We start from the raw sequence: 13,917 nt of genomic DNA, 5'->3' as shown, positions 1-13,917 counted from the left end.
CCATGATACCACAGCACTATACGGTGGGTGTTTTTGTTATTATCCAGCCTCAGGGCATCACTGTGCAGTCTGAATACTCAGAAGAGGTAAAATTTTCTAGAAGAGCAATTGGCAATGTTCCAAAGTGCATGCCAAGTGGTCCTCCCCATCAAAATGGCGATTGGGAAAAGAGTCAGCTTATAAACCAGGGCCGGGGAATTGGGTAGGGATGGCAGGGCCCCCAGCACGGCAGGGCCTGGTGCCTGGCAAGCTGCTGACATGGCCGGGGAGCCCACCTGCTTGCCCCAGGCGAGTGAGATGAATAGCACACTCTCAAATCAGCCCTTCCCGGCAAATGACCCAGTGCTGCCTGCCTTCGGGACACAGATGGCTTCTGGCAAAATTGCTGTTAAGTGAAAGCTCTCTAGAACACCAATCTAGACTTTCACAATTTCTCTGGGATTCCATCCAAGCTAACTTTTTAATAAACCAAAGCTTTTAGGCTTACTCCAGTCTAACCTGAGTTCTACTAAAATGTTTTTTTCTGCCATCGTCTCTCTGTCACAACTAAAACTGGGTGTAGACCATTATCATTGAATATGTAAGAATCCTATTTATCTCAAGAGTAGTTCTCTCAAACTACCTTGGAAAATATTAGGCTGTAAAACAAATATCGTTAAATGCCCAGTCCTTGCTCATGGAAAGCTTGATACAGGTGAGATGTCAGGGTAGGCATTGTAGCTCTCAAGGGCAAATGTTTGCTCAGAGGGCAAGCCTGAGATAAGAGCCAGCCAGTGTTGCCAGGAGGAAGTTAGAGAATGTTGGAAAGGTCATCATTGTCCTCCTGGAAATCTTCCGCGAGGTGAGGTAGGGCAGACATCGGATTTCATCCGATTCGGACACTTGAATTGAATCTTAGCTCTGTACATATTTGATCTTCACTTGATCAAGCCATCTGCTCACTGGAATCATTAGCCAGCAGCCTGTGATATTTGTGTTGCTGTCAAAGACAACTATACCGCCATCACCTCTCTCCTAATTCTTGCTGACTTTTCCTCCCTCTTCCTTCGCTCTGTATTTCTTTAGAGAAAAGGCATTGTGTAGACCCACCAAATAAATCCAACATGCTTTCCACCACCTGTCTTGTATCTGCTTTGTCATGACAGCAAGCTTTCCTCCACCCCAGGTTAGTTTCCTTCCCCTGAGCCCGGAATGGTCTGAGCACTTCCACACCGCCTCCCAGCAGTGCCAGTCAATCCACACAGGTTAACTTCCTAATGACCTAAACAAACAGAAGAAGGTATGTTTGGCTCTTGTACATAGCCCAGCATTCTCTTCAGAGATGAGTAGCATGCTGCTGATACTGTCGTGGTTTTGATTGCAGAATGCTACCATCAGTGTGGAGGATTCAGCATTGACTGGCTTTAAAATATATCCTTACCTGAAGGAAGTCTTTCAGGAATTTCTTAGCATGAGCTTGTTCTCATGGAATCATTATGAGAATAATAATAGGAAAAGCCAGAAACCCTGGTCTCTAACCAACACATTGTCAAGCCAACAGCCGCTTCATCATACGCTGCCACAGCACTGCCTCCCGCTTCCACCTCACCTGCTCCTGACGTCAAGGCAAAGGCAGCAAGCTTCCACGGATATGGTTTTACATGGATGTCCTGTGGCATTTGGCTCTTGTATTTCTTCTGACAGAATCCTTGATTTTGAGAAAATGCCGCCTGACTCCTTGCCTTGCCCTCACTGACTAAGAGGATGAAAATCTTGGGAACTGGCTTTCCTCTTTGAGAAAATTAGTGTCATCTTCCAGAGCAAATGTGCTTCTCACTCTCGCCTGCTAAAAGGATGGAACTCCATTACCCTTATGGTATCATAATGTGGCTCGCAATCAGATCAAGATTGTGAGTGCTCATTACATGATTGCATCTGGGATGAGAATTGCCACCAAGAGCAAGTATTAGCTTAAAAGCTTTTAATGACAACTCTAGGGTTAAAGTGTCATTTCCAGCTTTGAATGACTTCATTGCAAAGAAGAGAATTGCAAAGGAGTTAGGTTGTACATGCACCTGGTATTCACCCTGGGGAGCAAGAATACAAAATTGACCTTGTTCATTCTTGCATTCGAGTGCATTGTGTGTGTTGCTATAATTGCATTAAGTGTTCATATACCCCTGCCTATAAAGGGCATGTACAGATGTACCCTCTGTGTCTGTGCATAACGCACAGCACAGATCTAAAGGCTAAAGAAAACACAGGCTAAAGAAAACACAGAACTGATACTTCATGCACTAGTTTTGTTTTGTTTTTCTGTGGGAAAGTATTTTGCTGAGTATATTCAACAGTGTGTTCACACACTGCCTTCCAAGGTGTCTGGTATAGTGTTTCTCAGGTACGGATGTTTTTTAAAACAGTGCTTTGCAAAGGATTCCCTTGGGGGGCAATCACTCCTGTCAGTCTGTCTTAGTCAAGTCAAGCTTCCATTAAAAAAAAAAAAAAAAAAAACACACAGAGTGACTTACACAACAGGGATTGACTTCTCACAATTCTGGAGGCTGGAAAGTCAGGATCAAGGTATCGCCGATCAAGGTATTGGTGAAAGCTTTCCTCCTGATTTTCAGATGGCTGCCTTCTCACTGTGTTCTCACATGGCAGAGAGAGAGAGAGAAAGAGAGAGAGAGAGAGAGCACACGCGCTGTCTGCAGTCTCTTAAAGAGAATCCCAACATGGGGGCCTCACCCTCATGACCTCCTCTAAACCTAATCACCTCTCAAAGGTCCCACTTCCAAATGCCATCACACTGGGGGCAGGGCTTCAGGAAGACACAATTCAGTCCATAGCACAGCCTGAGAGGTACCTTTGTGAAGGCCCTCTACTCGTTCATTTAACAGATGTCTGTTGAGAGTCTGCTCTGCACCACAGAGGGGTAAGTGCAGTATACACCCTATCCCTACCCCCATGCAGGACTTAATTTGTTCTTAAATTCCAGAAATATTTAAATAGAAATGGTTATATGAGACATGAAGGCAGGTACATACCCAGGTCAGGGGTGGCTTTCCAGAGGAAGTGACTTCGCAGCTGACGGGGTGGGGGGGGGGAGCAAGTTGTGAGCTAGGTGGAAGGGAAGGGGAGGATAGCTTTCTAAGCTAAAGAAATAGCAGAAGCAGTGATTTCCAGGTGGGAGAAGGAACCGAAACTGTGTGGATAGAGCATCAGAGCATCAAGGGACAATTGTCCCCCATCTAGGTGAAAAAACATGTGCTGTCCAAGGGCTTCCCCAAGTAAACTTTTTACCCAGAAAGGAGGCTTTCTGCTGGGGTTTGTCATCCGATAGCAGAGTGGAATGTATCAGGATGGTGATCAGGGTTGGCTGACCTCCTCTGGGGGCAAAGAGTCTGGAGGGAAGCTGGGCAGCCCCCGGACCCAGGTCTGGGGAGTGATCTTGGCATTTTTGCATCTCAGCACTATCCACCTTCCAACTTAGTGCCTTCCGAAGAGCCATGTTTGTGATTCACGAAATTTTTTTTTAAGTGAAAAAAAAAAAAATGTGTCCTCAAGATAGAACTTTCATCAGTGATCCTAGGAAAGTAGAAGTAAATACAGTAAAATAAAATTGATATCCTTTAACAAGTTCTGCTTCGTGCTAAATGACCTGCTCCTGACCGATAGCCATTACTTAAAGGAAACTTCTTGCCCATTCACTTTGCTTTAAATACTTTCTGAGCAGGTCCTTAGTCGTCTTTTCTGCTACTTCAGTTTTGAAACACAAACTGTCTTCTCTAAAGACATATGCTTACAATTTGCAACTTTGTGTCCTGCGGACTCTCTGGAATATGATTAGAAACTGAAATAACTTGCCTATGAAGATGCATAATTGAATCTGGTGACCCACTATTTAATGATGTGCATTGATATGTCACTGTTCCTTTCACTGCTACCTCTTTTTTTCTATTTTATTTCCTTTTAAATAATGGGCACATTTTTGCCCTCAAAGTCCTGTTTCATCACATTCTCTGAATTCCTGATGCACGAGTGGTACTCAGAAAACAAATGTGACACAAAGAATGATGATATCTGGCAACTTCTCATGGCCTGGTTCTGTGATTGAATTCTTACCTGCAAGATTAGTGTCCCTCCTGGACCACCCAATGGGAATCAGCTTCCTCACCAGCCCCTGAGACCCTCCTGAGAAGGAGCTGGATCTTCCTTTCCTATGAATCCTTGGCTCCTGCTCACAATAGATGCTCAATAAATGTTTATTAAGTGACTAGCATCAAAATCCCACTCATGCTATTGTACAAAAAAGTCCATTCCTGGGGCACCTGGGTGGCTTAGTGGTTGAGCATCTGCCTTCAGCTCAGGTTGTGATCCCAGGGTCCTGGGATTGAGTCCTGCATTGAGCCCCCCACAGAGAGCCTGCTTCTCTCTGCCTGTGTCTCTGCCTTTCTCTGTGTGTTTCTTATGAATAAATAAATAAAATCTTAAAAAAAAAGTCTATTCCTGGAAAAGCAACATTTCTAGTGATAATTATTCCAAGGGCAGGGGATTGGTACTAGTCCTAGAAGCAGAGCAGCTCTCAGCAAAGTTCTTGAGTTGTTAGCGTGGCTCCTTCATGGTCCTCACTGCTCACCACATCCACTCCCCAGGATCCCCGCTCTCACCTTCAGCCATCGGGTCTTTATCTCTGGCTCCTCACTCTCTGGCATCAGGGAACCCTCATGCTCCTGATTGTTCCCATCAAAATGAGTTGCTCCCATCTCCCCTACCCTCAAGGCCATACCATAGGCTTTCCAAGATGATAACAAGCTAAGTAGAAACCGTGCCATGCATGGTCTTCCCCAACTTGCCTTTCCAGCCCTGGATTCCTCTCTGTACCCATCAAAGGCTCCAGGTAAGGAAGCAAAGCCTTACCCATGCTGTTCCCTCTGCCTGGTGTTTGCTCATCCCTCCAGTCCTCCCCTGATCGGGGACTTCAAACTCATTCTTCAGGGTGTAAACCAAAACAGAATGTCTTCTACTGAACACCTGTTGTCACGCTTTGCTCTGCACCCCAAGCTCTTCCACTGAGCACACTTCCTGTATTATATTGCATGTACCCATTTACGGGATTATCTCCCATGTGAGACTACGAATCCTGTCTTTCATCATTGATTCCCTAAAGCCTAGCATGCCCCTGACCCAGACTGCAGTTGATTCCTTAAAAAACTGGTAGGGAGAGGAAGGAGATGAGATTAGGGGCAAGGGAAGGGGCAGCCTCTTATTCCTTACTTGTCTAATATTGGCTGACATGCAGTGTTGTGGCTGAGATCAGAAGAGAAGAAAGAATGGGGTGATGAGGGAGGGGGTTGGGTCTAGAAGGGATTAAAATTTAGGATTCTTGGGCCTGAAGCCCCGCCCCCGCGCCCCCATCATTTAGTGAGATGTCTCTTTTCCAGGTTTGCTCCTGGCTGGTTTGGAACTGGGGTGAATTTTTTCAATTCAGTTCCATTTTGAGGGTGAGGTATCAGCCTGAGTCCAGTGACCAGAGTATAACAGGAGCCTCATGGGAGTGGTGAGTTAGTTCAAAAGGACCAACAGGCTACGTGGTCTCTGTTGATCCCACTTTCCAAAGCAGTGATCACTGTTGTCATGAGCAACCTTGGGCCTGATGGGTCCTCACCCACATATTCCTGACATGGCCAGTGGCTGTGCTGGGAGGATTCCCTGCACACAGTGATGACATTCAGTTAAGCCACAGTTTCCTCACCCTGGGAGGAAACCCGTGTGGTTTGGGGTTGGGGCTGTGGATGAGCAAGCGCAGATTTTTTTTTCTTGTTGCCCCGTGGCTTGAAATTGCAACCTCTCTTTTAATTTTCCATTATGCATCCAATACATCTGTGCCAGAAGTGGACAAATGTATTCCGTCTGGGAGGATGATCCCAGACAGCAATAAATTAGAGTCTGTGTACAGACATGCCAAAAATGTGGCCGCGTGGTAGGGTGTCCCTGGGACCAGTCACCTCCTCCACAGTCTGCTTAGTGGCTGCATGCCTTGGCCTGATGCCTCTGTCAATAGATTTTGCTTTGTATTTGGAAACTGTCTTTCCATCAAGTCACCATAGAGGCAAGATGGGTAAGGTGGCCTGTGAGGCTTTACTAGGCACATCTGTCCCAGGCAGGCAGCGTCGGGGAGCTTTTAGGACAGTGCCTTCCCGAGGGCATCACTCTTTCCTGCACCAGAACAGCAGTGACCTCAAAGCCGATTTCCTCCCAAACTAGAGCGTGGCCCAAGAAAACCCTCCTCACTTTTTCTGGATTGAATGCATCCAAAAAACAGCATTTTGAAATTTATGAGAGTAATATAAGCTTACTGCAGACAAGTTAAAAGATAGCATGAAAAGAAAAAAAGCCACCTCTAATCCACCTTCAAAGATAAATACTGTGACTGTTTTAGCAGGACTCCTTTCCATATTTTTCCATGCCATGCCACCCTTTTAAAAATGCAAAACTCTTCTAAAGCTGATGGAGTCCAGCTCCTTTAGCTGTCCCTCACATTATCCAATTAGTGCTTTCCTCTGAGTACTGGAAACTCTTACTTATTCCACATGAGAGAGTCCAGCTGGTAGAGCTCTAGCCCCTCCGACTCCTCACTGAAGTCACGCTGCTCTTCTGAAGAAGCGGGCCACAGAGCGAAACAGCTTGGAGGGGAAAGAAGAGAAGGACTGAGTCTTTCTATGAGTCCAGACTGAAAGCCCCAAAGGGTAGCACCAGGTCCTTGGGATATAAGCCCTGCAGACAGAGGGACCCTGCGTACAAAGGGCTCTGGTCCAACCCTGACCTTGATACCATTTTCCTTTTTAAAGCTCTACTTCTCTGCATCCTGTCCTGTCACCAGCATCTGTGTCTGCTCTTCTCTGTTGGGGCAGAAGCAGCCTCTAAGCTGTTCATCTGTTCTAGCCACCCACCCCCCAACACACACACTAACTAGATGGGTTGACAGAACCAGAAGGCAAGCTTTACATCTACTTATTTCCCCGAGTCCAGAAGGTGCCCGGGAAATATCTGTTGATTGATTGATATGATGTAATTCCAGATGGGTGCCTGTGGCAGGAGCCTGCTGGCAGGCCATTGTGACAGTTCTGAAATGGTAGGAAAGCCTCCCAGCATTGACAAGGAGCCTCACAAAAGCCCTCAGAGTGGCCTGGAGGAAGCAGGCAATGACTCCACCAGCCGCCAGCCTGCCCAACTGCTGCCTGCGCCAGCCACACAGCCTCACCAAGAGCCACACAGCACACAGACCATGCTTTTTCAGAAAATTATTTTTTCCCTTCTCACTTTCCATGGAAACTCAAAATAGCAACCAAAAAAAAAAAAAAAAAAAAAAAACCCAAAACAAAACAAAACAAAAAAAAGGCGAGTTCCTTCAATGCCTGGCAAAACCATCCCTGGGCAGTACAATGACCATGGAGGTCCCGGGAAGAAAGGGTTCTAGATATCTCTGAGACAGCTTTCTAACTGGCCCTGCACACTCAGGAGGTGTGGGCGGTTCTGAAGTTTGTGTGTTTTCTTCCAATTTAGAAAAGTGGGTTCCCCCTCAGGTCTTAGGATTCATCTTGCTGTTGGTGACTGGAGGTGGAAACATAGTCCCCTCTCACTGTGATGTTGGTGAGGAGGTCCAGAGTGCCCAGCAAGGGACAGCGTGGCAGGGGGCAAATCCCTTCCAGGGGGACTATTATTAGAACATTCTTTCTGAGACGCCTCCCAGGCCATGCTGTCCATACCTGGCAACCACAGGGCAGTTCCAGCAGAACAGGATAAACTCACCTTGGAATCAGGAACCCCCAGTTCTGATATCACATTGGGGACCTGGGGGGCTTGGAGCCCATCATTTCTCCTCCCCCAAGAAACGTGAAGGGCAGACGGACTGATTTCTAAAGAGATGCCCTCTTCTAGCCCCAGCACTTGGGGTCCCCCACCCACCCCTGGCTCATGCGAACACTGCACCTTTCCACCCCCTGAAAACCATGTTGTTTCCCTTCCAGCTGGCAGGGTCGGCTGTCATTGGCTTTGGACTCTGGTTTCGGTTTGGAGGCACCATGAAGGGCTTCTCATCAGAAGACAAGTCCCCAGAGTATTTCTACATGGGTGAGTGACCTCAGCTGCCCTAAGCCCCACTTAGCGCCGCCCCAGAACCTGTACCCGGACTTCTATGTGAGGGCAAGTGAGGAAGCAAAACCTGGTCCGTGCAGACTCCGCCCAGCCCTGGGGCTGTGTGGCCAGGGCCAGCGGGGATCCTGCACCCCTTCACTGCCCGCTCCTCCCGTGGTTCCTCAAGTCAAGGAAGACCAGTGTGGAGGGACTGGCCTGCCGAGCGAGGGGGTGCAGCACAGAGTCTGTTCCACAGTCAGCCCTCTGGGCTGTGGGGTCCCTGCTGACTCGGGGTTTATGCTGATCTTGTATTTTAAGTTGTCTATGAGAGAGATGCAATCCCAAGTGCAGGGACATCTCAAGGTTCAGAGGTACCTCCCAGTCCCCTCAACTAGGGACTGTGGAGGGCAGGGTCGAATTCAGAGAAAGGGGAAAGGGGTAAGAGGTGGCCAGGGAGGGGGGGTGGCCTGCAATTCTGAGACAACATGGTAAGCCTGAGGTAAGGGGCTGAGCATTTCCCTGGGTTTAGTCCCTGCGATCTACGTCTCATCCTCTTCTGCAGACTGTACTCACCCTCTAGCCGAGTGCACCTGGCTTCTAGACTTCAGAAAGCCCGGGACTGTTGTCACTACCAGTGAGAGCCCTCCCTGTGGGAAAGGCTGCTCCACAGCCTGCACCAGCTATAGAGTGCAGAGGGTACGGGGAGAGGCAGGGTCCTGTGCAGGTCGTTTGCTCCCAGTGCCAAGAAGAGCAGTGTCTGCTTCCTGGGAGGGACAGAGCACCCAGGCTCACTCAGAGCCTCGGGGAAGGCTCCTCACAGCTGTGCTGCTCCCCTCCCCAGCACCCAGCCCACCCTCGGCCTCCCCAGAAGAGCAGCATCACAGCCAGGATTCTTCTGGAGGAAAGTAACAAGGAACATACTCTAAGATGGGCGGCAGGAAGAACAGTCCACACACATCTCATCAAATCTTAGAGGCAGTCTTTTGTAAAACACACGATTATTTTAATTTCCACTCAGAAAAGAAGAAATGCTGCCAATTCAACCATGACGTGCCCTAAAACATGCATCCTGGGGTGCCTGGGTGGTCTGTGGTTGAGCATCTACCATTGGCTCAGGGCGTGATCCTGGGGTCCTGGGATCGAGTCCCGCATTGGGCTCCCCGCAGGGAGCCTGCTTCTCCCTCAGCCTGTGTCTCTGCCTGCCTCTCTGTGTCTCTCATGAATAAATTTTTAAAATCTTTTTAAAAAACCAATGCATCCTAATTTTAGGGACATTTAAATGTGACCATGTCAGACCTATATTGAAATTGATGAAGCACAGTAAAAGAAGCATGGAGATGGGGACTCTCCAGCATTCACTCAGGATTCCACAAAGTCATCAAGGACCCAGGTTTTTTCCATCTCTCCCCTGGCTGTCCTCGAGATGACCTCAAACACGTCCCCTTAGGTTTGAAAGATAGCTACGGTGGCTCCAAGGGTCGTGTCCTCAAACGGCAACGTCCAAAAGAGAAAGAAAGGACGTTTCACCTCATGTGGCCCTTCTTAGGAATGACTACAACCTGTGTCAGAAGACACCCAGCAGCCTCTCCTTGCAGCATATTGGCCAGAACTGTACTGTGTGCTCATGCCTGAGCTCATCATGCCCAAGAAGAAAGCTACAATGATTGGCTCTTCTGACTAAAGAAGAGTAACCCTAGGCTTGGGAAGGGGCCAAGCTCCCCAGGGGGCCTCTGACACTTGGATAAAGTCAGAGTTTTTATAGGGAAGAAGCAGAGGAATCTGCCATTGTACTTCGACACTGAAATGCTCTTTGCCACCCATGTGGTTTCCAGGTAGCACACGTCCCTCTGTCCAAAGCCTACACACACATTTAACATATTTCTCCTTGAGGCTCTCCTGGCTCCACGGACCTCCTCAGAACCGTTCTCTATCTCAGAGAGGCCCCTGTGCCCCAGATAAAGCTCAGCCTGTCCTTGTCCTGCACTGCCTCCAGGAGACGTACAGAAGAGTCAGGGGAGGGTAGCAGAAGGAATGCATCTCCCCTCATGCTGCTAATGGGCCAGGGGCTGCGTATTCCATAACTGTGCCCTACAATTTCTAACTCCATTCACTATAATCACAACCTCCGTGCCCACTGGATTCATCATAGCAATGGTTTGATCCCGTCGTAATGGGACTCTGGCCTCTCCAGCCATATGCAATGGTAAATAGCAGACAGTAATCCCACGCATATGTTAAGTACTAACATGTGGTACAAACATAATCACTGAATTAAGATGTGAGAAGGGGCACCTGGCTGGCTCAGTTGGTAGAGCATGCAACTCTTGATCTCGAGGTTGTGAGTTCAATCCCCACATTGGGAATAAAGATTACTTATATAAAAAAAAAAAAAAGTCTTGTATGGGAACAGTGGTGGTATATGCCTGTGACTATAGCAGTCACATTTAAAAAGCATCACAGGTTTAGAAGAAGCTTCTAGCAACCTCTTGGCTGGCTCAGTCAGTAGACCATACTATTCTTGATCTCAGAGTCATGAATCTGAATTCCACATTGGGCTTAGAGCTTACGTTTAAAAAAAAAAGTGGGAGAGAATACTGGGAGACTGCAGGACAAGCTCAAGGTGGAGGGGTGCTTGAATGGTGCCTCGGGAGTCAGGTGGGTTTCTGATAGATTGCGTTAAGGAGATCCTTATTGATGACTCTGAATTAGCACTGACCAGTATAAGGCAGGCAGCTACTCAATTGTTTCCCCAGCCCGAGGAAGGGATGGCTAATCGTTCAGGATACTCCTTTAGGGGCATCTTCCTAACCTAGCCCCTCCAACCATATATAACTGATCCTTGGGGTGAACATTATTTGCTCTCCCTACTCTGAATTCGGTAGTTACTTAATGTCCTAACATGATGTCAGTCCCAATAAAAGCATGGAAATAGTTTGCCTCTGAAACTCGGGCACATAGAGGTTCAGGGTATTAGCCTTCAATCTGTTTTCTCATCACATGCTGTTGTCTCTGTGCTGGAACCCTATTTATCTCCTCTTCCTCAGGTAGGACTCTCAGGACGTTCCATCAACAGCTGCATCTGTGCCCCCAGGGATGGGGAAGGAGTCTACCCTTTGTTGAACTAAAACGTGGGAAACATCCACCAGCTCACTTACAGGCAGACCTTCTCCTTCAAGTTGTTTGGCAATAACTAACTGTCTAACACCCAGCCACGTACCCACGTCACCACTGAGGTTGAGGTTGGAAGACGTAAATCTCTATAATGTAATTTCTGAGCTTGAACTGGAAATTTTCAGCAATAGTGAAGAAAAACCATTTTTAAAAGACCATGAAAAGGGACGCCTGGGTAGCTGAGCAATTGAGCGTCTGCCTTTGGCTCAGGGCGTGATCCCAGAGTCCCAGGATTGAGTCCCACATCGGGCTCCCTGCATGGAGCCTGCTTCTCCCTCTGCCTGTGTCTCTGCTTTTCTCTCTCTCTTTCTGTGTATCTCTCATGAATAAATAAATAAATAAAATTTTAAATTAAAAAAAATAAAAGACCATGAAGACGTGAGTTATATGAAAAACATGTAAAAAAGGCTGTCTCTCTTTCATTGAGGATAAACATCTGGCCATCTAAAATTCTCTTCATGGTGTTTTTATTTTTTTATTTTATTTATTTATTCATGAGAGACAGTGATGAGAATGAATGCTGTACTCACTCCCTTGTATCTTTGTAATCTATTTAAAAAGACTCACAGAGTTAACAATTTAAATTCTGATGGAAACTAGTATATAACTAAAGCCAGCTAAGTGGTATTTGCAGTGGGCACATCAGGGGTCATTCTAAACTGGTGAGGCAAGGATCTGATTTAGGTTTGAAAGACCAGGCTGTCATCAATGAGTGGAAGCAAAATGAAGACAGCAAAGGCCATAGGGCAAGACCACAAGAGGCGTGTCCATAAGACAGTGATCAGCAAGCCCAGGCCAGGCAAAGGACTCTGGTTAGAGGGGAACAGATTGGGGCAAGGTGGGAGGTAGGATTAGAAGTGTCAGGGAGGGAAGGGGGGTGGACAAGCACACAGGGCCCTGACTGTCAAAGCTTGTTAAATTAGTAAGCAACAGAGGGATAACTAGGGTTTGGGCGAGGTATGACCCACAATGCATTGTGGAATGAGAGAGGAGACAGAAAAGAACATGCTAGGTTACTGATACACTCAGACATAAGGGCATCGCCCGTGGTGGTTGTCAGCAGTAGGAACTGTGAGCAAAGAGATGGGAAAACAAGAAACATTATTAAACATTATTATCCTACATTATTAAAGTCAGGGCCAGAAGGAATCAAAACGATAAAAAAAAAATCAGTGATAGAAGAGTCAAGCCTCAAAGTAATAATTTTTGATTTTCGGTAGGAACCTGAGTTGCACAAGAAAGGGTTCCTGTCCAGAGGCGGGGGGCGGGGATGTGGACCTGAGATGCAATCTGGGGAGCAGGCTCCATCTACCTTGTCCCACAAACGAAGTGCCCATAGCAGGTACACAGGCGTAGGTTTGGGTCCAACGTAAGAAAACCTTTTTTCATGATTTTGTAAACCAAAGAAGCGACAGATAAAAGCAAACTTTCACCTACATCGGTCTGTAATTGGCCACTCACGTGGCAAAACCCAGAATGGAGTGTCTTCAGTTCAGGGGAATCCTGGGTTGAGTAGGGGGGGTGAACTGGTTCCATGCAGATATTCCTGGTCCTATTTGCTAATCTAAACTGAGGCAATGTGAGGGGCCCAAGAGGCAAGAAATGCCCTGTCAAGACTCTTGATTGCAAATCACAAAAACTTGACGCAAGCTATGTTGAACAAAACGAAATTTCTTGACTCACAAAACTGAAAAGTCCAGGATTAGTACTGGCCTCAGGGGTGCAGGTGATGTGCTCAAGTCCTGCCTATCCCCTTCTCTTAGCTCTGCTCCCCTTTGGCTCCATGCTCAGGCAGGTTTCCTGAAGACGATAATGTGGCTGCTCCCAGCTCCGATGCCATCTCCCTAGTCACCCTGGCACCCTTCTTTCGTTCCAGCAGCTCCAGCTAAAGTCCTGACCCTCGCTCTTATTGCCAATCCTGGGGCCAGTGCCTGTTCCCCCGCCAGGCATTAGGATGGGCTTGTTGGCTGAAGCCTTGGCTTCATGTCTGCCCTAAAGGTTAAAGTCCACAGGGACTGAGCAGAGAGGGTTTGTGTCTTTCACAGATATGAAGAGGAAGTGAATTCTGGCTAGGGGAAACAACAGTCTATACAGCCGGGCCTGAGTCCTTCTTGTGTGCTCTTGGGGGCCTGGGGCCTGGGGCCTGGGTGTGGGTTTGCCCACCTCAGTTCTTCATCCTCAGCACACCTCCCTTCTGCCCTTAGTGAGTGGCTGGTGGTGAGACGCTTAAGCCCAGGGCTGGAGCTTCAGGCAAACGTGTTATCAAGAATCTTGGCGCTACGTATACTAAGGAGAGAGAACCAGCAGATAAAACAACAGCAGGTTGGCAGTCGGCCAAGGTTTCCAGCTCTTCGTGGCAGGGCTCAGCCCACAGCCCAGGTCTGCTGACACCCCAGCCTGTGCTTGTTCTGTTTGTCTCTCTGGACAGTGGTAACGATAAACAGTCCTGTGAAGTCAGAGACCTCCTCCTCACTTCAGATATTTCTTATAACATAAACAGAGTGATATACATGTTGGCAGAGACTAATTCTTTCCTCAATAAATAATTTTCCAAATAAGAAAGATACCTACTCTCTGGCAATAAAGTGAGAAGACAAATATACCAGGACACCACTTATGGACTTACATAGCAAA

At 47.5% G+C, this 13,917-nt stretch overlaps 1 protein-coding gene across 4 annotated transcripts in view; it reads left to right on the top strand.

Moving 5' to 3' along the window:
* The window catches only part of TSPAN2 (tetraspanin 2), a 57,421-nt gene that overhangs the window by 14,426 nt on the left and 29,078 nt on the right, over positions 1-13,917 (top strand). For all 4 annotated transcript variants that reach the window (XM_049095668.1, XM_025453421.3, XM_025453423.3 and 1 more), the window contains exon 2: positions 8,007-8,109. In XM_049095668.1, the coding sequence (XP_048951625.1) occupies positions 8,007-8,109 (103 nt within the window). The remainder of the gene's footprint in view (positions 1-8,006; positions 8,110-13,917) is intronic.

This window comes from Canis lupus, chromosome 17, assembly GCF_003254725.2.
Source record: "Canis lupus dingo isolate Sandy chromosome 17, ASM325472v2, whole genome shotgun sequence".
Classification (NCBI taxonomy): Eukaryota; Metazoa; Chordata; class Mammalia; order Carnivora; family Canidae; genus Canis; species Canis lupus.
This window is presented reverse-complemented; position numbering and strand designations above follow the sequence as displayed.